The 23,430-nt window shown below is 52.0% G+C and overlaps 1 protein-coding gene across 1 annotated transcript in view; it reads right to left on the bottom strand.

The window, feature by feature from the left end:
• Positions 1-1,928: 1,928 nt before the first annotated feature.
• The window catches only part of VSTM2L (V-set and transmembrane domain containing 2 like), a 96,508-nt gene continuing 75,006 nt past the window's right edge, over positions 1,929-23,430 (bottom strand). The window contains exon 4 of the mRNA XM_053249870.1: positions 1,929-5,096. Within this exon, the coding sequence (XP_053105845.1) occupies positions 4,755-5,096 (342 nt within the window). The 3' untranslated portion in view covers positions 1,929-4,754. The remainder of the gene's footprint in view (positions 5,097-23,430) is intronic.

Here is a 23,430-nt window from a genome sequence, read left to right as displayed (position 1 = left end):
TGCTTCTCAACTATTGCCCATCCAATGGGTGGCCATAGCAGCTCCCGTGCCAGAGCCAAGCCTGAAAGCAGCCTGAGATGGATCAGATAAACCATCTCATAGAGCACAGAGCCCACGGGAGCATCATTCCTAAGAGTGGAGATTTGCAACCAGACAATAGCTGCCAAGAACCTGGGCCATCCAAGGAGGGTTCCTTCCGGAGCAGTCTCACAACCATCCCCTTCCAGTGGCCAGGACGGACCACTTCCTCTCGTAATGAGGCATCAAGCCTGTCCGAGAGCCAAGTGGTCACTCCTCCCCCTCCTCTAGATATTTCTGCGCACCCACCCCTCCCTCCTGGCCCCTTGTCCACACCTCCCCCTCGCTGCCTGCCTTCTGCTGGTAGAACAGCTCTGTCTCTGTCTCCTCACTGAGTCTTCCAGGCATGGCTCTGGCCCCAGCTCACCCCTCCCTGTCATTCAGGGGTTGGGGAAAGGGACACTCATCCCATTCAAGTGAAGCTGTGGAATTGCTGGCCTAGTGCTTGGAACTGATAAACTGAAGCTCAGAGGGCCAATAAACTGAAGCTCAGTCCAGATAAAAGATTCTGGCTTCTCTGGCCAGGGCAGTAGGGATCAATCGATTTCAGAGGAGGGTCACACACACCCCTAAAAGGCCAGATTCATAGCTTGGGGGGGGGGTTGCTGTCAGAAACAGCAGTGTCATTGGAGGTCCAAGTGGCTTCTGTGGCACATGGCAGCCTCCATCAGCTGTGGCTGATACGACCCCTCGGCCTGGCCACTGCAGTCCATGCACTGGCAACTTCTAGGCTAGACTGCTGTAATGCACAGGATGCATGTGTGGTTTGCATTTGCATGGTTTGCATGCATGGTTGCAAATGTGACACACAAATCCATTTCGCCACAATTAAAAATGTGACATGAAAATCCGTTTTGACACAAAAATCTATTTGCAAATGCGTGGTTGCCTTTGAAGGCTTTTCAGAAGCCTCCCCCCACATTTTGCTGTACTCAGTCAAGTACAAGATTCTGCACTGGCAGGGTTGCTAATGGGAACTGGGTACACAGAACAGATCTTGCCAGTTTGGAACCAGCAGTACTGGCAACCAGTCCATTTCCAGGCAACATCCCAAGTGTCGGTGTGTACCTCTAAAGCAAGGGAGCACTGCGGCCTGTGGCTGGGTGGGAGTGGTAGTCAGACCGTGTTGGTCTGGCAACCCACAGCTGGGACCCCCCTGCTCCAAAGTCCTGGGCCCCAAGGGGCTGCCTCTCACTATGGGAGCCCCAAGACCATGGTGGACACCAGAGGCCCTCCTCTGGGCCCCTCAGCACCTGAAATGGGGTGTGTGTGTGTGTGTGTGTGTGTGTGTGTGTGTGTGTGTGTGTGTGAAGAGAGAGAGCGCCTTTTTAGTGGTGGCATCCCAGTTGCGCACAGGCATTTCTATTCACCCAGCTCATGAAAGCTGGTTTACAATGGACTGACTGGGTCGTTCTTGAAGTGTGAAGCTGCTTTGCTTTATGTTCTGTGTCCTACTTAATTGTGGGTTTCTGTGTGGCAATTGTGGTGTTTGTCTGCTTGGATGTCTCCCTGAAGAGTCGTAGGGAAGGGTTTGCCATACAGCCCACCAATCTTCTCCAGGACTGTATACCTGTCCAGCATGGGCGTGGTGAGGACAGACGGCTCCTGCTCCTGTGGCTGCCTCCAAAGCAGCGCTCCCGGGCTGCAGAGCAGTTGGCTTCAGTGCCAGCACATCAGCTGAGCCCTGTTTTGGGCGGCAGGCAGTGAGGTTCCTGCCCAGGCAGATGCCCATCCCTGGCGGCGCGCAATGGGATCCCAGAGCCCTCTCGCTGCTCCGTATCCCCCAACGCGGCATGCACACGGCACCAGTAGACATGCTTTCCCACGAATGAAGACACAGCAACGCCACCTCCATGTAAAGGTCTTTATTCACTTCAGCTGGTCACAGAGACTGGATCATGTGGCGAAGGGCCAGTTGACAGCAAGGAAGTTGCCTGCCCACCCCACCCCCACCCCCACCCCCACCCCCAGCTTCTACGCTTAACTGTCAGTGCAGCATTTGGGGCTCCTATGATACCCTGGGATTACAGTCATAGAGCTGGAAGGGACCTCGCGGGGTCGTCTCATCTGACCCTCTGTCCAGAGGCAGGAAAACGCTCTCCTAAAGCACCTCGGTTGCATGCCTCCCTAACGGTTTCTTGAAAACCTCCAAGACAAGAGACCCCCAATCTCACGTGGCAATTGACCCCACCCACCCCCGCACCAGTCTTGGCTGCTTCTGCTGCTGGCTTCCCTCTAGACAAACCGAGTAGAAATATATACAAGAGGACCGGGGTCAGGGGGGAGCTTGTGGTGTGGACTCGGAGACTGACATCCAGACTAACTACGCACGGGTGCTATGAGCGGGGGACACTTTTTGCCAATCTCCCCTCCCCTCTGAAGCCCACTGTGACTCCCCAAAGGCTGTGCAACCCTCAGGGACATATTTTTGGGAGCCACAGCCCACTTCAGAGGAAGGGGATGCTCTCCCTCAGAGCACCAGCACAATGTTGCTGCAGCAACAGCAGCAGCAGCAGAGCTTAGCCGGGATGTCAGTCAAAGATTGCTTGTGCCTGACAGCGGTCTGCATTCTAGCCTCTCCCTCAGGAGCACCAAAGGAGGCACCGCTGCCTTCCGTTCTCGGAGCTCCTTTTGCTCCTCTCTTTGCTATTCCACCTGGACTCGGCAATAACGAGCTGCGCTGCCTGCAGACTGGCCATTCGTCAGGGAGAGCTGTGCAGTTAACCACGCAGCTCTACCTGATGAATGGCCAGCCAGCAGGCAGCACGTTCAGCAGGTGAGAGGAGAGCGAACAGAGCTCTGGGCAGCAAAGGCAGCTGTGCCTCCTTAGTGCCCCCCCCCCACCACCACCGCTTGTTCAGATGAGCCGCTCCTGCTCTGCCTTCCACAGAGGGGAAAACACACCACATGGAGGAACATAGCTGGGTCACAAAACCCCACACACGTCTCCATGAACTCAAGGAGGAGGAAGAACCTCCCTGAGGCCGAGCTGGAGGAAAAGAGCTTCCATTTCTAGATGCCAGTGTGACACACTGGAGGGCCACCTGGCCTTTCCCAGCCTGCCCCCATCCTAAGGAGCACGCACGGGTTTGGGCCGGCCCGGGGAGGCGAGAGACCGGCAGGCTCTGCGAAGTCACAGGGAGGCATCTCAGGCCAGGGGCGGGGTTTCCTTTTTGACGGACATCCACTCGGGTCTGCGTCATTTATGTTCCCCGGGCAGCAAATTGGGTGACTCTGCAGAGGTGCCTCTGGCCTGCTTCTGGGGTAGAAACCCCTGAGTACAAAATGCACCTGCCTCACTGCTGCTTCTCTGGAGAAAAGGCGCAAGAGCAGGAGCCCGGCCCTCCCTTCCCAATCTGTATTTTTACCCAAGCAGCCTCCCCCCCCCAAAAGGGCGATAAGAAGCCATCCTCAGAGGCACCTCTCCAAGGGCACCTCTTTCTCTGCGGGACAGAGCCTGGCACCCGTCCTCCAGGCACGCCTTTCTGGCGGGCAGCAGAATGCCGCCTGGGCTTCTTCAGGTCAAAGAGGGTTGTCGCGAGAAGAGACCAGCTGGGCAGGGCTGGCTCGCCAGGTTGGGGCACCACAAGGAGCAATGCACAGAGAGGTGTCAAATCTCAGGGCTGGGGGGAGCTGTCACCTGGGTCACCACGGTGGCCTCTCAAGCCGTTCTAAGAGGGGAGCTGCAAGGACCCTGCCGGCTCCCACCTCAGCTACACACTACAAGCCCAGCCTGCCTGTTCTTGGCTGACCGGCACCCAGTGCAGGGGGCTGGGGTGGGTGCGGGACGGGAGTGCCGTGGCCCTTTGGGGAATAGACTCAGAGGGGCTTGATCCAGGTGCTGCCGCTGCAGCCGCAAAGCGGTGGTGGGGCCGTGTGAGGAAGAAACAGTCGGTCCTATTTACAATGTACAGTCAGAGATTTCATAGGAACACAAGTCGATACGGGTGAGTTAGAAGTGACGGTCTCAACGGCATCCCCCGGAGGCCTGGCCTTACAAAGCAAGAGGGCACCTCCGAGGGGTTCACAAATGGTGTGAGAAGCAAACAATGCAACAGGTGGGGCTCTGCCAGGTGCGGCTTGCCCAGATGTCCTTCTGCAGAGGAAACCTCCTGGCAGCCAAGCGGGCAACCTCGAGTCTGGGTCCCTTCGGTACTCCCAAAGGACAAGCAGGGAAGACAGTCTTGCTTGGAGACCCCCAAAGTGCCGGGATGGATGGGAAGAGGCAGCCGCTTTCCTAGGGAGCCAGCCCTCTCCCACCCACGTGGGCACAGGCGGGAGAAGCCACAAGTGGCCCTGTGGGAGCCACCTGGGCCTCCTCCATCCTTGGCCACCTTGGAGCGGCTTCTCTTTTTTCTCCCCGGAGTCCCAGAAGTTGTCCATTCGGCGGAGGAGTCAGAGTTAGAAAGGAATGTTTAAAAATACCTATCTAGATGGCCCGGTGGAGGGAGGGGTTGGCGATGGGGCTCATGCGGACGTGGAGGTGGCGCTAAGCTGACACTGGCACAGCCGCAGCCAGGCCCAGAGCTGCTCTGGCCGCTGCCAGGTCTGATTCCCACCCCCCCAAATGGGTCAGGGAGGGTGTGCGTGGGGGAGTGGCGGGCGGGCGGGGGGAGGAGGAGGAGGGAGGCACCCCATCCGGCCATTCAGGACCGTCGCTCTGGAGGCAGCCCGCTCTAGAAGGAACAGGAGGCACCGTCCACCGAGCGCTTCTTGAGCTCCTTGCCCGCTTTGTGGGGGTGGTGCTGGGGGTGGGGGTGGGAGGCGCTCAGTTTGCTGGGCTCGGAGAGCTGCACCCCCAGCAGCTGGGTGTCTTGCAGGTGCCCGGTGGGGGAGCTGTGGCGGTGGGGCTCCCGGGGCTCCTCGGGCTCCACCCGCAGGTAGGCCTTCACCCGGTGGTGGCGAGCCTTGCTGTCGCTGAAGTCGATCACCCGGCACTCGTAGGTCCCCTCGTCGGTCGGCTTGACCCGGGAGAGCCGCAGCTTGTGCGAGATGTTGCTGCCGACCACTTTCACCACCTGTCCGGGGCAGAGCAAAGAAGAGAGCACGGAAGTGAAGTTCTCCCCTGCCAACTGGGCCAAGAGGAGCTTCTCCGGGGGCTGTTTCCTGGAGATTTGGCGAGGGCAGGGCAACCGGCCCCAGCACAGCATCCTCCCAGCGACTCTTGCCGGGGTCGAATAATGTGTGTTTCTTTCTAGATTGTGAGCCCTTTGGAGGCGGGGGGGCCCCTCTCCCTCTCCTCCTGTTTCTATGTCAACTGCTTTGAGTGCTTTGCTGAAAAGTGGCACACCACACAGCGCTGCACAGGGCTTTTGCACACTGCGGGCTCTGCTGCGGCTTCCAAATGCAAGTTGTGCTAGAGCGCACCGGCACAAATGCTGAAATTGCACAAGGGGGTTGGGCAGCTGCATGGTCACCAGCATTTGCACCAGTGCACTCTAGTCCAGCTTGCATTTGGAAGCTGCAGCAAGCGCCTGCCATGTGCAAGACGTCTGCAGAATGCTGCGCAGTATGTCAGCTAGGGAGGAGGGGGAGGGAAGGCTTAATGGACACAGAACTCCGGCACCTCAGCGGATTTCAGGCCCTTCTCCACAAGAGACTCTGATTCAATATGCAGAGCGAGGATGCCCCAGTGCAGCGAGACAGCAGCCAAACAGAACTTCCCAACTAAATGCACCAGAGCAGCAGTTCAGCCCTTCCCCAAGAAGCCCTCTGTGCCGCCTGAAAATATGTCCCTGATGCTTGCACAGCCTGCACGTCCACCAGGACTACCATATTTTCATTTCGTTTCATTTATTTTCCCCCCCTGAAGCAAAACGTAGCTGAGGTTTGCCTGTGATTCTGAGTGGGAAAATGGTAGGAGGTGAAAAGGGGAAGCAGTCCTTCCCCTGCTGGTCTTCTTCTCTCCACTCCTGCTTGTGCAACTGCCATTGTTTAAAAAAAGAGTCAAGGGGAAAATATTCTAATGTTGCTCTCCCTCCTTCTTAGACTTTGCCACCCGTATCCTTTTTAAATAACCAGCAGGGGCAGTTCCACATGTCCAGAGATCCAGAGAACATGGACCACCAGAGAAGAGAGCTGGGGCCGGGCCGGGGGGGGGGGGCTGTTCTGTGTACCGCCTGGTGCATACCTTGGGGTGAGAGGGCAGCCGCGAGACCTCTCAGAAGTGCACTACTGTGCACTGCCTTGCCCGCCGCCTGCCCCTGCCAAGACGCTCGATTGCGGTGTGCCCAGCAACGATGCCAGCGTGCATCCCCATCCATGCCAGTCCACTGCCGTGATCCGCTGCTCGGCAGGGGACAGCAGGTGAGCCAGCGTACCGTACCCCGGTGCCTCTTTGAAAGGCCTGGTGGCTGCCTTGCTGCCCCAAGGTGTGCGCCAGGCAGTGCACAGCCACAGTGCCCCCCCCCCACATGGCCCCTCTTCTCCGAGGAGGTGAGTGCCGGGGGTGGGGGCCGAGGCAGCTTGGATCAAACAACTCATGAAATCACACAGCGGTGGCGTAACGAGCTCTGAAGGGGCCCATCAGTGCTGGCAAAAGGAAGCGGGGGTGGGGGCTACGCTCAGTTCTTGCACCCCGGCCCCTTCAGGGACCATCAGCAGCAAAAGAATGTTCTTGGTCTCCATCTTAAAGCGCTCAGTAGCCAGTCTCTACTTGGTACATTTGTGATTTCAGCGTTAGAGCAATGCGTCTGACACCCCCCCTCAAAAAACACTCCCTGCACACAGGGGCGTAGCTAGGGGAGAGGGGCCCCGTGTTCACCCCTTTCTCTGGCGGGCCCTCAGAATGAGGGCGAGAACAAAGAAAATAGGAAGGGGTGGAGCTGGGGGCCCCAGGGGCTGGGGGCCCCGTGTTCCTTGAACCCTTTTGCTCCACTAGAGCGACCCCCCTGCCTGCACATGCAAACCTCCCAAGATCAGGGAGAAGGCCAGTCCAGACCTTCTCCTCAACATGCTCCTCCTGTATTTGCAGAGAGTCTGTTATGGGGGGTCGGGGACATGGTGGGAGCGTTTGATCCACCCCCACGAGGCAGCTTGAGGCTACCAAGGCATGGAAAGGGAGGAGGGAAGAAGCTACGGACACCAGAAGGGCCTGGCTGCATCATCCCTTGAGTCGGGGCGGACCTCTGGAATGGCCGCTGTTCAGGTGCAATCATGGCCAGCGGTGTGGTGGGAGCACCAGGACATCTTGCAACAAGGTCAAGGCCTCATCTGCTTCCTCGCCACCTCCACTGCCCCAGCAAGCACCACCTGCCTTGTATGCCTGGCACACACACCCCGCATACAGTTAAAATAGGGTAAAGTGTGCTGTCATGGAGTCAGTGTTGACTCCTGTCGCCCACCAACCCTGTGGTTGAGTTTGGTAGAAGACAGGAGGGGTTGACCATGGCTGCCTCCTGCGTAGTATGACATGATGGCCTTTCAGCAACTTCCTCTATTGCTGCTGCCTGATATAGTACCAGCGGGGATTCGAACTGGCAACTTCTGACTTGCTAGTCAAGCCTAGTTTAATTTTAACCATGTGGGGGAGGGTGCTAAGGCGTACTTTGCCTCAGGTGAGGGGCCACCCCTGGAGCAGGCCCTGCATATTGTCCAGCACCCTGTTCCCCGCAGTAGCCACCAGATGCCCCAATGGGAAGGCCACCCGCAGGCCTTGAGGCAACAACTGCCCCCTCCTGCTGCAATGGGTGCTCAGAGGCCCCCCCCCAGCTCCTGCTCGCTCCAAGCCTAGCTTTGCTTTCCGACCAGAATGAGGGGAGCTGGCTGCACTCTCCTTCCCTGGTGAGGACTGGCCCCTTGCCCTGGATCCAGCCCTCTTGACCTGGCTGAGCCATCCTCACAAACAGCTCCGTCCATGCAGATCCCCCCCCCCCCACGCCTTCAGCCAGGGCAGCCAGCCCTGCAGGAAGCAGTTCCAAAAGATATTCCCCCTCCCTCCTCAGACAGACAGACAGACGATTTCCTCCAATAGCAAGCCGTTAAAATCTCCAAGTGCGCTTTCGGTCACCTCCTGGAGTCTGGTGCCCATTCCGGGAGATGCCAGACCCATCCTGCAGGGTGGGTGACTTTACCTCAGGTTGACTTCCCCAAGTGGCCTCACCTGGGATGGAGAGCTTTGTTGGGAAGGCCCAAGTTAGGCCTTCTTAATGGATGGTTAATGGATGGTTTGGGGCCCTGCAACCCCATTAAGCTGGGGGTGGGGTGGGGTGGGGTGGCTTCAAGTCACAGCTCCCTCCATCATGGGAGGATTAAATCCCAAGCATCCCCCAATGTGGTGGGCTCAGAGATCGATGCAGAGCCACGCCAGCTAATTAGCTTTCCTACCAAATTGATTCGCTCTCAGTATTTATCACCTAATGAAATTTAAGACTTACTCACTCGCTGGAGCTGGAGCTGCTGTGATTGGCCTGGGTCAATAAATCAGGTTTATTACCCACCCTGAGGCTGCCGGCTCTGTTCCCTATAATCACACAGGGTGTGAAAGGCCATTTTTCTCCTGGCTTCCACCCCCATTGTGAGCGGGAGATTTCACAGTGCTTGGGTCACACGCAAGCCAGCTGGCTTCTGAAGGGCGGCCAGGGCTGATCCAAGTGCTGGGCAGATTTATGGCCGTGGGGTGTGGAAATCGCCTTGGCTGCCCTCTCGGCTGTCATTGGGAAATGCAGAGGTCTGCTGAGCAGACACACAGCCCGCTTGGACTGAGCTTCCTGGGCGCCCCCACTGCCGGCACGGGCAACTCGCTTCTCCTGGCTCTGCACCTGGGCTCAGGCACCTTTGCGTCACCTTCTACAGCACAGGCTCCCTTTCTGCTTCAGTGGGGAGAAGGGGGGGGGGCGGCGGCAGCAGCAGCAATGGTCGCAGCTGGAGACCAAGGCTGCTATTTCTAGAGTGGAGGCAAAGGAAACGCCGCTTGCCCCAGGTCACCAAACACAGCAGCTACTCAGCGGGGATCAGAACTCCTGTTTCCCACAACCCATCCATCATGCTCCCTCTCTGCCATCAATCCATTGGAAGCAGCTTATTCCCTGGCTGGCCAAGCTGAGGCCTGAATGCCACTTGTGGCACATCAGAAAATAAGAACAGCCCTGCTGCTGGATCAGGCCCAAGGAAGCCTCTCTAGTCCAGCCTCGTATTTCACATAGTGGCCCACTCGATGCCTCTAGGAAGCCCACGGGCAAGAGGTAAGGGCAGGCCCCCTCTCCTGCAGTTGCTCCCCTGCAACTGGCATTCAGAGGCATCTTGCCTCTGAGGCTGGAGGAGGTGGCCTATAGCCCTCCGACTAGTAGCCATTGATAGACTAGTAGCCATCGATAGGCAGGAGAGGATTGCTGGTCTTGTGGTAGCAAGCACAACTTGTCCACTTAGCTAAGCAGCGTCTGCTGCCCTGGTTGCATATGAATGGGAGACTTGATGTGTGAGTACTGGGAGGTCTTCCACTCAGGGCAGGGATGTAGCTAGTGGGGAGGGGGCCCGTGTTCATCCCTCTCTCTGGCAGCCCCAAAGAGTGAGGGAGATAATGCAGAAAATAGGGAGGGCTGGAGCTGGAGGGCCCTCAGGAGCTGGGGGCCCGGGTTCTTTGAACCCTTTGGCTCCATTACAGCTACGCCCCTGCCTCAGAGGATGGAGCCGCTCTGGGAAGAGCAGAAAAAGGTTCCAAGTTTCCTTCCTGGCTTCTTCTCCAAGATAGGACAAGATTTATTTATTTTTTAAATAGGACAAGATTTTTTTTAATTGAACCAACAAACTACCAAAGCATACAGTACAGCCCAAGATAGGGCTGAGAGAGATTCCTGCCTGCAACCTTGGGGAAGCTGCTGCCAGTGTGTGAAGACAACACTAAGCTAAATAGACCAATGATCTGACTCAGTATATGGGAGCTTCCTATGTTCCTATGACCTTCAAGTAGAAAAGTTTAAAGCCTATTCCGAGAAGAGCAGAAGCGGATTCAAGAGGTAAGCAAGCTTTTCTAAACAAAACAACACCAAGCCTTTCCCCTTCAAACCAACTAACAGGGCATTGGAGTTTTGTGTGGAATTTTGTACAGGGGGGCCTGAAACAAATCCCCTTGGTCACAAGGAGCCCAGTGGGAAGAGAAGGTAAGTACTACTCCCTCCTTCATATTCTTGAGAAAGGAAATTGGAACAGTTAAATAGCTGACCAATAGAGCTAAGACCTATCCTTCTAAAACAGCCAACAAAGCCGGTTATGAAGACAGAAAGCCAGCAGGGGAGGGGGCACTTCCCAGTGTATTGCACAGAGTGCCACATGTATGACTGTTTGCCCCATGGGCAGAAGTCATGGGTGTGTGCTCGGTGCAAAGAGCTCCTGGCTCTCAGGGAACAAGTTCGTTCCCTCAAGACCAAGATGGTCGATCTGGAGAAGCTCAGAGAGACAGAGAGGCATGTGGATGAGACCTTCAGGGACATGGTAGAGGCATCCCACTCCAGGGCTGGTAGCTCCTCTGCTAACCGGCCTGTAATTTCCCAGAGCCCCACTGGATTCCTTTTTGAAAATCGGTGTTACATTGGCTACTTTCCAATCCTCTGGTACAGAGCCTGATTGTAGGGATAGGTTACGTATTTTTGCAAGGAGGTTGGCAATTTCACATTTGAGTTCTTTAAGGACTCTTGGGTGGATGCGATCTGGCCCTGAAGATTTGTTATTTTTTAATTTTTCTATACAGTATAGAACGTCGTGTCTTGTCACCGCTATCTTACTCAGTTCTTTAGCCTTTGTCCCTGAGACGCTTGGTACAGGCACAGAAATATGCTCAGTATCTTCTGCCATGAAGAAAGATGCAAAAAACCTCATTCAGCTTCTCTGCAATCTCCATATCCTCCTCCTTAATATTCCCTTTCATTCCCTTACCATCGAATAGTCAAACTGCCTCCCTGGCAGGTTTCCTGCATGTGATGTATTTAAAGAAGTTTTTGTTATTCCCTTTGATGCTTTTAGCTAAAGGTTCCTCAAACTCTCTTTTCGCCTCCTTTATTGTCTCCATATTTCTTTTGCCAGAGTTTGTGTTCCTTTCTGTTCTTTTCCTTTGGGAAATTTCTCCAATTTCTGAAGGAATTCTTCTTCCCCTTTATATTTTCCTTGACTTGACTTTTTTGCCATGCTGGCATGCTCCCAAACCTGGTGGTACTTTTCCTCCTTTTTGGTATACATTTTAACTGGGCTTCTATTATTGTGCTTTTAAATAAACTCCATGCATTCTGGAGCAAAGTGACTCTCTTGATTTCCCATTTCAGTTTTCTTTTCACACAACTCCTCATGTTAGAGAAGCTTCATTGGTTACAAGTCTGCTTCCAGGCCAGATTCGAGGTGCTGGTCTTGACCTTTAAAGCTTTACATGGCTTGGGGCCGGGGTACCTGTCGGACTGCGTTTGCCCATATGAATCTGCCAGGGCTCTCCGCTCATCGTCTCAGGCCCTGTTCATGGCCCCACCACTAACAGATATCCGGTTGGTGGAGACTAGAGACGGGGCCTTTTTTGTTGTGGCCCTTTGGCTTTGGAACGCCGTCCTTGAAGTGCTTTGCCATGCTCCCTCCCTCAGTGTTTTTAAAAAACAATTTAAAACACACCTTTTGAAGGATGCTTTTTAATGCTCCATTTTTGGTTATATCTGGTAGGTTCTTTAGCTTTTTATAATTTTCAGTTCTTAGCTTTTAAAAAAACTTTTAATTTGAACCTAATAATGAGTGTGATTTTAACCTGACTTTTACCTTGTTTGCTCAACTTGGTTAATTTTATTAGTTTTATTGTGTCGTGTATCTATTTTATTGTTGTGAGCCGCCCCGAGCACTGGAGGGGCAGGGTATAAATATTTTAAATAAATAAATGAATGAATTTCCTCTTCAGTGTGTCTGTGTTGGACCTCCTTGGTGATTCCCTCCTCATATCTACGTTGAATTTTATCACACTATGGTCACTGTTCCCACAACACTGATAGCTTGCAGCAGGTCCTGGACACCACTCAGGATTAAATCCAAGGTCAGTATTTTGATCCAGAGGGTGATAGCACATCCCCAGTAGCACATTTCCTTTCAGGCCTTGTATTGTCACCCACAGAGTTTCTGTGCAGGGCTCCCGTCTTCCTAGGTTGTCTAGCTTGTGAGATTCTATGCCTTCTTTAACACACAGTGCTACTCCACCTCCAAGGCGTCCCCCTCCATCCTTTCTATAGAGTTTCTATCCGGGGTAACAGCGTCCCCCTGGATCTCACTGTTCCACCAGGTTTCTGTTATGCCCTCTATATCTATGTTTTCATTAGCAAGCAAGCACTCCAGCTTGCCCAACTTGGCTTGGAGGCTTCTGGCATTGGCATATCAGCACCTATACGCTGGCTGAATCTCTTACCTGGTGTGTGATTTCTTTCTTTTGGCCATTTGAGCTCTTTGACCAGCTAGCGCATCCTTCTGTCTGCCTTTTACCTGGTTCTACTCTGTTCCCTTCTGGTTTTTCTGAAGCATTTACACACTCACACCTTAAGGGATGGCATTTGACGAATCTGGATACTGCCCAGCTCCTGTTGGCTATCCCCTAGGCATCATTTTAAAAGCTGCTCTGTGACCTTTTTTGATTGTAAAAAGGGTGGTTGTGGCATTTCTGCCTTGGTTGTCCCAATGGATGACCTGCGCTGGGAGCTTGATGGGGAAGTGCATCCCTGTTGGTTCTGCTGGACCTCTCAGCAGCGTTCAGTGCCATTGACCATGGTATCCTTCTGGACTGCCTCTCGAGTATAGGGACCGCTTTGGAATGGTTCTGGTCCTTTCTTGGGGGGAGGGTCCAGAAGGTGGTGCTGGGGGACTATTGCTTGGCTTCATGGCCATTGGCCTGCCGGGTCCCAAAGGTTCCCCCCCCCCACCACCGTGCTGTTTAACAACTACATGAAACCACTGGGAGAGGTCATCTGGGGACATAGACTGCATTGTCAGCAATATACAGATGACACTCAGCTCTATCTCTCCTTGTCACCTGATCCTAGGGAGGCAGTGGATGACCTGAATTGGGGCTTGGAGGCTGTGATGGGTTGGATGTGGGCTAGTAAACTGGTAGACTGAATCCGGACAAGACAGAGATAATGTAAGGTCAGTAGGAGAGCCAGTTGGGATGAGGGGATCCAGCTGGTTCTGGATGGAGTTGCACTCCCCTTGAAAGAGCAGGTGCACAGCTTGGGGGTATTGCTGGACCCAGCTCTGCTTTTGGAAACTCAGGTGGAGGCAGTGACCAGGGGTGCCTTTGCACGGCTTCAGCTATTACGCTAGCTGCATCCTTTTCTCTAGAAGGCAGAACTGGCCACAGTTACCCATGCCCTAGTTGTTGGAAGTGAAGGACTTTGCGCTGTCTCTTATGTTAATGACAGTGGAGAACAGACTAGTGAGTCAGAGGGCTAGAGGGTCAAGACACTGGTCATCCCTTTTCTACTGCTCTGACACTATCCCTTTGGAATGTAGATTGCTAATCTCAGGGACACTTCCTCCCTCCTCTCTCCCTTCTCTTCCTCTTCCTTCTACCTTGCAACATGCAAGCTCCTCTCCCTGCACCATGTGTGCAGAGATGCAGAATCCATCTGCATCCAGCTAGCTAGCTAGATTAGAGATCCTGACTCCCCACTTTCCTATCTAGAATGGAGTTCTCTAATAAATGCCATATATATTGATTTGAAACTATAAACTGGCTCCAAGTTACTTTACTCTTAGCATACACGCATGCCTAACCAAATTCCGCTGTGTTGTGCCTCTGTGCACTCTGCTATAATGAAAAGGGGATTCTCTTACCAGAGAGAATTTCCAACAGGTTAAGGGAGCCCAGTATTTTGAGCTGCGTGTACTGCAACTGAAGAGTTCAGTTGCAGGAGATCCAGTGAGATCTAGCCATGGACACTTTGAATTGCTAATCTACAGCAGCTGCCTTTTTATGGAGCTCAGTGAGGATGGCTACTTACCTAGAGGGAAAGCTCAGGCTGACTATCCTGAACCCAGACAATTACTTGGAATGGAAAACCTGACTGAGCCTTGCATTGAGAGCTGAAGGGCTGCAAAAGGTAACTGAGGAAGACTCCCCCGCAGATGGAACTACAGCTGCTGAGAAAACTGCTAAAGAAAAATGGCTGCTCAAGGATACAAAATCTCAAGCTTTGATAGCTGCTTCTGTGAGTAAAAACTATCTTACTACTCTATGTGATCTTGAGACCTCAAAGGAAATGCTAAGCAAGCTAGATTTCTTGCATATGAAAAAGGGGTGGGCACATACCTATAACTTGAGAAAGAAAATGCAGAATCTCAAGTATAAAGATGGGGACTGTTTTGCCACGCATGTTGGACTGCTATGGGACTTTTTTGCACAATTTAAAGCTGCAGAGGAGGAATTTACAGAGAGTCAGAAGCTGAAAGCTCTGTTCCTAAGCATGCTGCCCATCTATAGCAGTATAATCGGCCAATTGGAAGTCCACACCGCTCTAAGCTTTGAGAGAGCAGTGGAAACCATATCTTCTGAGGCAAGCAGAAGACAGGTATTGAATTCTCGCTATGAAGGTGAATTGGCAAATAACTTTGCTCTTAAGGCAACAATTGGCCATACCAGAGGAGGAAACCCAAGGAGGGGAGGGAATGCTGCAAGAGGAAACTGCATGGGCCCCTCACATTTGCATACAAAGAGGTCTGGCTTCATTGCCAAGGAAACTCAGTCCAGAGAGAGAGGCCACATGACTGCCAGCAGGGGACTGCTCCTGGAATGAGGCCAACTGGGACTAATGCCTTTAGATGTTGTCTGTGTGACCAATTTGGCCACAAGGTGGCGAACTGTCCCAAGAATCAGACAAGAAGAGTTGATTTTACTGAGAGAAATTTAAATAAGGATCTTAAGTGTGCTGATTATTCAAATAAGAATTTCTATGTTTCCCTGATGCAAGGCGATGAAAAGTTTATTCTGGACACAGGTTCCACAGTTCATATCTCGAATAATTTAAGTTTCTATACTGAACTGTTTGATATTCCTGAAGAGATTGTTCATTTGGGCAATAATACTACAATTAAAGCAAAGAAGAAAGGCGAAGGAATTTTGTATTGCAAGTTATTGGATGGATCAATTAATGAGTTTTTTGTGAGAGATGTTTTGTATATCTCTGACTTCTCAAGCTCCTTGCTTTCAATATCCAAGCTAGAGAAACAAGGCTGTGAACTGTATATTAGAAATGGACAAAGTATTGTTACCCAGAATGGAGAGGTTTGCCTTGTAGGCTCTGAATGCAAAGGCCTATACAGCGTGCAGGAGCAACCTGTACCAAAGACAGACAGAGAAAGACCAGCCTGGTCCAAACCTGAGGCATACCAGCCTAATGAAGTGAACCTTGCTAAGTTTCATGCCTGCATGAAAACTGGTTGCAACTGTGGCATAGACGCCTAGGACACAGGAGCTATGAGTCAATCCAGAACATGATGGAAAAGGGATTGGCTAATGGCATTGATTTTGTACCATGTGACATTGTGACTAACTGTGTTTGTTGTCTTGAGTCCAAAACAGTTAACCAACCATTTCCTAAGCAGAGTGAAAGGAAGACCAAAAGACTCCTGGGGCTGATCCACAGCGATATATCTGGACCACTACCAGCAACCACAGGTAATTTCAAATATTTTCTCACATTCATAGATGACTTCTTATGATACACGGTTGTATTTCTACTAAAGGAGAAATCACAGATGCTCAAGAAACTCCAGGACTACATGGCCATGGCAAGCAACAAATTTTGGTGGAAGCCAAAGATCCTGCGCACAGACAATGGAGGAGAGTATATGTCCAGCGCCACACAGCAGTTCCTGAGAGAACATGGAATCATGCATCAAGCCATGGTAGCTTACAACCCATCCCAAAATGGAGTCTCAGAGAGGAAAAAATAGAAGATTCCTGGACATGTTAAGATGCATGCTTGCTGACGCATACCTCCCACGGAAATTCTGGGGAGAAGGCATCATGACTGCTGCATACATACAAAACAGAATGCACACAAAGCCTGTAGGAACAACACCATATGAACTCTGGCATGGTCATAAGCCGTCCATGACACATTTGCGTGTCTTTGGAAGCACGGCTTACTCATACATCCCAGAGGAAAAAAGGACTAAGTTAGGGGCTAGGGCCACAAAAGGGATTTTTGTAGGCTACTCAGCACAATCCAAAGGCTACAGAATTTTGGATCCTGACACCAACAAGATAACCATATGCAGAGCGGTATATTTTGATGAGAATGAAAGAGCTATGTCTTCAGAGGGGGCCTACACCGAAGCAAGCAACCAGACCAAACACCCCAACGACTGGATTATGCTTCCTGATCTCAGTGGAATTGAGAAGGAGGAGACAGCAGATCCAACCACGCTCGACACAGAGACCCCCAGTGATCCACCAGATGCACCTGAGATAATGGGAGAGACCACAGAGGGTGAGGTGAGGTGATCAATGCACTCAACCAGAGGCGTTCCACCCTGAGACTGTCCTACCTCGCAAGAACGGCGGAACAACTAGAACCCTCATCATGGGAGGAAATATCCCAGCTACCACAACCAGAAGCCCAGAAGTGGAAACAAGCTGCAATTGAAGAGCTTGAGGCTCTGCAGAAAAACAAAACCCAGACTCTTACTAAGTTGCCTCAAGGGAGGAAAGTTATAGGCTGCAAATGGGTTTTCAAATTCAAACATGATGCTGATGGTGAGATTCAGCGCTACAAAGCCAGATGAGTAGCGAAAGGATATTCACAACAATATGGAGAAGATTATGATGAAACCTTTGCACCAGTGGTTAAACATACCACAGTAAGGACTCTGTTAAGTATTGCTGCTAGCAAAGGAATGTATGTTGAACACCTAGATGTGAAAACTGCATTCTTGCATGGCGAACTAGAAGAGAACATTTACATGCAACAACCACCAGGTTTCTTAGAGAAAGGCAAAGAGGACTGTGTACGCAAACTGCAAAAGAGCATTTATGGTTTAAAACAGGCTGCCAGAGCCTGGAATACAAAACTAAATGATATGCTGCTTCAAGCAAACATCAAAAGAAGTGAAGCTGATCCCTGCCTGTACACCAAATGCAGAGATGGCAAATGGACTTACATTTTGGCGTATGTTGATGATTTGATTCTTGCCTATGAGAATCCAGATGATAGCAAGGAAATAATGCATCACCTGAACAGAGATGTGGAAGTCAAGCGACTTGGCAACATTGCACACTACTTGGGCATTCAAGTACAAAGAGAGAAAGATAGAAGTTTCCTCATCAACCAAGAACAGAAAATTAAAGACCTGATAAACTTGCTCAGACTGGAAGATGCGAATCCTACACCAACTCCAATGGAAATGAACTACATAAAGCAAGAAGATCAAACTGAGCCACTATCTGACAACCATAGATATCGTGAATCATTGGGTAAGCTTCTATACATTAGTACACTCACTAGGCCAGATATTAGTACAGCAGTTGGCTTACTTTGTAGAAAGACTGCATCACCAACAGTTAAGGACTGGAATGCGATTAAGAGACTTGTTAGGTACCTAAAGGGTACTGCACACTTTAAGCTCAAGCTGCCAGCTAACAGTGAACCAAAACTAGAAGCATATGTAGATGCAGATTGGGGTGGAGACCTAACAGAAAGGAAAACCACCAGCGGTCACATAATTTTCTATGGAGATGGAGCCATAAGCTGGTCAAGCACAAAGCAAGACATAGTAGCATCATCAACCACTGAAGAGGAATATGTATCAGCTGCACAGGGCTGTCACGAGATACAATGGTTGTGTCAACTACTGAAGGACCTAGGTACAGATGTACCACAGCCCATACCAGTGTATGAAGACAACCAAAGCTGCATTCAACTCTCCAAACAAGAAGATGTAAAGAGGGGTACCAAGCATATTGAAGTACCATGTAGTAAAAAGTCTGCAAAAGGATGGACTAATCAAGCTGATCTACTGCCCAACAAATGAAATGCTTGCAGATATACTCACTAAGCCACTACCAAGACCCTGCTTTGAAAAGCTGAGAGAGAAAATGAATCTTGTGAGCTGAGTCACAAGACATCGAGAGGGGGTGTTGGAAGTTAAGGACTTTGCGCTGTCTCTTGTCTCAATGACAGTGGAGGACAGACTAGTGAATCAGAGGGCTAGAGGGTCAAGACACTGGTCATCCCTTTTCTACTGCTCTGACGCTATCCCTTTGATATGTAAATTGCTAATCTCAGGGACACTTCCTCCCTCCTCTCTCCCTTCTCTTCCTCTTCCTTCTACCTTGCAACATGCAAGCTCCTCTCCCTGCACCATGTGTGCAGAGATGCAGAATCCATCTGCATCCAGCTAGCTAGCTAGATTAGAGATCCTGACTCCTCACTTTCCTATCTAGAATGGAGTTCTCTAATAAATGCCATATATATTGATTTGAAACTATAAACTGGCTCCAAGTTACTTTACTCTTAGCATACACACATGCCTAACCAAATTCCGCTGTGTTGTGCCTCTGTGCACTCTGCTATAATGAAAAAGGGATTCTCTTACCAGAGAGAATTCCCAACACTAGTCACATCACGGCTGGATTACGGTAACACACTCTACGTGAGGCTGCCCTTGAAGAATATTTGGAAACTGCAGCTAGTGCAAAATGTGGCAGCTAGGATTGTATCCGGAGAAGCCCACTTGGACCATATTACATCCAATTTGGAAGAGCTACATTGGCTGCCAATTTGTTTCCGGGTCCAATTCAAGGTGCTGGTTCTGACCATTAAAGACCTTAATGGCTTGGTCCCCGGATACCTGAGGGACTGCCTGCTCCCAAGGCTTGCTGCCCGCTTGATGAGGTCATCTGAGGGGGCTCTGCTCCAGGTGCCGACAATGAGGGAGGCTCGGCTGTCGTGCACTCGGGACAGGGCTTTTTCTGTTGCTGCCCCCAGACTTTGGAATGCTCTCCCAATGGGCATCTGCTCTTCTGTCTCCGTCACAGCTTTTAAAAGGCAAGTGACATCTTGGCTTTCTACCTAGGCTTTTATACGAATGTTGTTTTTGTTGCTGCCGCTATATATTTTATGGTCCTATTCTGTATGTTTTTTAAACTTGTAATTAGATTTGCATTTTTATATTCCAGTTTAATATTGTTGATGTCTAACTGTTTTATAGTCTTAGATTGTTTTAATGATCTCTATATATAATTCTCCTGGGTGTGCCCAGGAAAAATGTGTCCCGGCAGCCCAGCTGATTGGCTGGGCTGCGGGGGCGCTTTATTGGTCCTGGTGCACACCCAGGAGAATTCGCTGGCTGGGCGGCTGCGGAGGCAAGGCGGCGGGCCCAGGGCCGCGGCGGCGGGCCCAGGGCCGCGGCGGCGGGGCCCAGCGAGGTGGCGGGCCCAGCGAGGTGGCTGGACCAGCGAGTGGCGGGCCCAGCAAGGCGGTGGCGGGGCCCAGCGAGGCGGCGGGGCCCAGTGAGGCGGCGGGCCCAGCGAGGCAGTGGCGGCAGGCCCAGCCGTGAGGCGGGGTAAGGCAGTGGCCCAGCGTGACGGCGGCGGGCCAGGCCGCGGCGGCGGGGCCCAGCGAGTGGTGGGCCCAGAGGCGGCGGCAGCAGGGCGAGGCAGCGGGGCCCAGTGAGGCGGCGGGGCCTAGCGAGGTGGCGGGCCGTGGCAGCGGGCCCAGCGAGGCGGCAGCGGGGGGCCCGGCCGCGAGGGCGGGGGCCTGACCCAGGATGACGGTGGCAAAGGTGAGCTGGCCCAACTAGAGGCACAGATGCTCTGTGCCCAGGCCCACTAGTTTGTATTAAAACATTAATACAATGCACCTTGAGATTGTTTTAATGAAAGGTGGTGTACAAATTCAAAAACAAATAAAATAAAATGAGAATGGCAGAGAACCTCTGACCTCATGCTATATAGACCTGTTTTGTGGCCAGAAGGTCGACCATCTCTAGTCTGTTCCAGCAGAGTGCTGTGCAAGTTGCTGTATAATGGATGGTTCTTCCTTTTTTGGAAATGGACAGAAACACATATTGGGGGGATTCATTTGCTCAGCCGTATCTCCCAGCACTTCTCAGACAAGAAGAGGTCTACACCTCCAGCAGCCCACCTCTCAGACCAAAGCAATGACTCTCACCCCTCATCGCTTCTGCTGCAATAGTCTGTCTACTTCCACTGATTTAAAAGTCAGAAGGATGTTGGATCTTTTGGCTAAAGATACATTAGGAAAACAGAACTGTCTGATCAGCTGCTGTCATAACATACCTCGGCATTCTTAGTGTGCAAAATGGCGGACTGTCTCATCGTGTTCACTTATGCGTGTGTGCCCTACTAGAGATGAGATGTGAACCTCAAAGCTGTACCTCAGAAATGCAAGACCTGGAAAGGGGGCTGAGCGGCCCTGAAGCATGAATGACTGCTCTGCCAACTCACACACCTTAGCAGGGTCTCCATTTCCCAAGGGGAAAGTCGGGAAGAGAGAGAGGGCTGGGTGGGCTGGCATCCACAAGAACAAAGCACTTGTGCAACCAACAAAGATGTGCTACTGCAAGAAGGCTGCACAGCTGTGTCAAGTCACAGGGATTTCTGGAACTGTGCTCTTGTGCAAAGGTGTCCAGCCCATCCCAGGCAGCATGGCACACCATGTGCCAGTCCGAACACGTTTGCACGAGCACAAGCCCGTCTGGAACTCAAGTCGCTCAGGCAGCAGCCTTGAGATTTGCACAGGGGCTTCCTTGGTCTGGATGTCAGCCAGTGGTTTTCCAGGGCCAGCAGGCACCAGGAAAGAGGGCCCATCCCTGGCCAGCTGAGATCGACATTGGCACTGAATGGGGATCACAAGACTTAACTGTAGATGGAGAGCCAATGTGGGGTGGAAAGCCAGCATGGTGCTGTGGTGACCGGGTAGGGAGACCCGGGTTCAAGTCCTCAGTCGGGCACAACAATCTCACTGATTTTGGACTAGTGACTGACTGACACACACACTCTCTCTCTCTGCCTAGCCTACCTCACAGGGTTGTTGCGAGGATACAGTTAGGGTTGAAGAGAGAAACCGGAGTGTTGCTGCACGGAGGAAGGATGGGCTTGAAAGGTCGCTGGCTAGTGGTCACCGATGGCTCCTGGAAGGGCAGCACAGCTGGTGGCTGAGACGGCTCCGTGTCTTTGCTCCGGCTGCTCCTGCCTTTTCCTGGAGAGGTTTGTCCTCTGCTCTGGCCACCACCATAAGGAGTGGCGGAGAGAGCCATGGGAAGGCCTGTCTGAAGGCGAAGAGGCAGGGAGGGGAGCAGCCGGCCTCCCTGCCTGGCCATGATGTCCATTCTGGCCGGGAGAGGCCGGCTTCCCATTGGCCCAGAACAAAGCCACCTTGGCGCAGCCCCAGTAGCCAGGCGTGGGGCAAAGTGTCCCTGACAGCCCCTCCCCCTTTTGGCTGAGCCCCAGACTTGAGAGGGAAAGAGCGGAACGAATCCTCCTGGTCACTTCATCATCGGAGAACAAGGATTCACTTAGAGAAATTAACAGCCGGCAAATTCAGAACCAATAAAAGGAAATGCTACTTTGCACATCTCTCCGCTCAGACAGGGGATTTTTTTCGAGCCAGGGGATTATAAAAGGGCTGGATAACTTTATGGCCCTTAATAACATTTGCAGTTATTCAGGCTGGGAGAAATTGCAGGCGGATGTTTCATGCTCCATCACAGGGGTCAGGAAGGAAGAGTCTTGTTATCTTTAAAGCCCTGAGGAGTTTGGGGTGGGGGGCGCGAGGGGAGTGAATGAGAAGGGATGTTGCCTCAGGATGCAGAGGGGGGCAGTGGAGAGGTTTGTGCTCCTTTGTGGAGAGCATCTCTCTGTGTGTGTGTGGGGGGAGCTCATGTACAACTCATGTGCGTTGGAGACGGAGACCACATGAGATAGACGTGTACTGAGCACATTTCAGCCTCCCTTTCACCGCCTCAGTGCCCCTTGCCAGAGGCCAGCATTGCTGCCCCATATAATTGGGGTGGGTGGGGGCTGGAGCGGAGAGAATGGCCTCTTGCCCCAGCTCCATGAGCGAGTCTGTGGCCAGGGTGAGGCGGCTGCTGGTGCCTCCCCGCTCACTCCCCCCACCCCACAGACCCGCCTTTCCTCTAGCAGAAACACACACGCATTGCATCAAGCGCAAGAAGACCCAGGACCACGGCTGTGGCACTTCGAGGGCCAATGGCTTGACGCAAGGCAGCCGAGGAAGATGCTTGCACAGCTGGGATGTTTGTCATTATAATGTGTGAAATTTCTGGTGATCTGCAGAAGAATCTGCCTCTGATCTCAAACGGGGCAGTACGGAACCTCCCTTTCTGTCCAAGACCGAGAGGTCTGGTTTCACCTGGGCTGTGGATGAAGCTTCCAGCTCTGCCAAGGGGCCCAGTTTGGTCCTACAGAGTCCCAATTCCCATCTGGCTGCTTCTGCCAACAGTTTATCTTCGCCTCCGTATATATTTACGCCACTCTGTCTTCAACTTTCTCTCATAAAATACTGATTCGCAGCAGTGTTGACATGCAGTAGATGTATACAGAGAAAGCTATGGAGTGGGGGCTGGAGGGTTGGAATGGATGTAGGGAGCTTGGGTTCAACTCCTGCTGAGCCATGGAGCCCCTGGGGTGGCCCTGGGCAAGCGGCTGCCTCTCCGCAATAAGCCACTCGTAGGGCTGTGGCAAAGGCAAGCAAGGCAGCATTTATTGCAGACAGCACATTTTTGATTGATTCATATCAAGTCGGTGTCCACTCTTAGCAACCACATAGATAGATTCTCTCCAGGATGATCTGTCTTCAACTTGGCCTTTCAGGTCTGTCAGTGGTGCATTCGCTGCTGTCATCATCAAGTCCATCCACCTTGCTGCTGGTCGTCCTCTTCTTCTCTTTCCTTCCACTTTTTCCAGCGTTATGGACTTCTCAAGGTTGCTGGGTCTTCACATCATGTGTCCAAAGTATGATGGTTTGAGCCTGGTCATTTGTGCCTTGAGTGAAAATTCTGGATTGATTTGTTCTAGGATCCATTGGTTTGTTTTCCTGGCTGTTCATGGTCTCTTCAAAAGTCTTCTCCAGCACCAAAGTTCAAAAGTGTCAATACTTTTTCTATCTTGCTTCTTCAAAGTCCAGCTTTCACATCCATAGAGTGTCACGGGGAAAACAGTACATAAGCGCTTCCAAATATTGGCTGACATGCTATGCCACACACTGCATGCATTGAGCACAAATTGGGCACTGCTGCATCTTCCTACTGCAAGTTGAGAAGGCGCACGCTTGCGGAAATGCCAAAATCATGCAAGGGACTTACACAATCACAGGGCCATTATTTCCAATGGCCATGTGGTCGTGCAACCCGCTCCCGGAC

The sequence above is a fragment of the Hemicordylus capensis genome, chromosome 4 (genome assembly GCF_027244095.1).
Source record: "Hemicordylus capensis ecotype Gifberg chromosome 4, rHemCap1.1.pri, whole genome shotgun sequence".
Classification (NCBI taxonomy): Eukaryota; Metazoa; Chordata; class Lepidosauria; order Squamata; family Cordylidae; genus Hemicordylus; species Hemicordylus capensis.
Note: the sequence above shows the minus strand (reverse complement) of the source record. Positions and strands in the feature narration are given on the sequence as shown.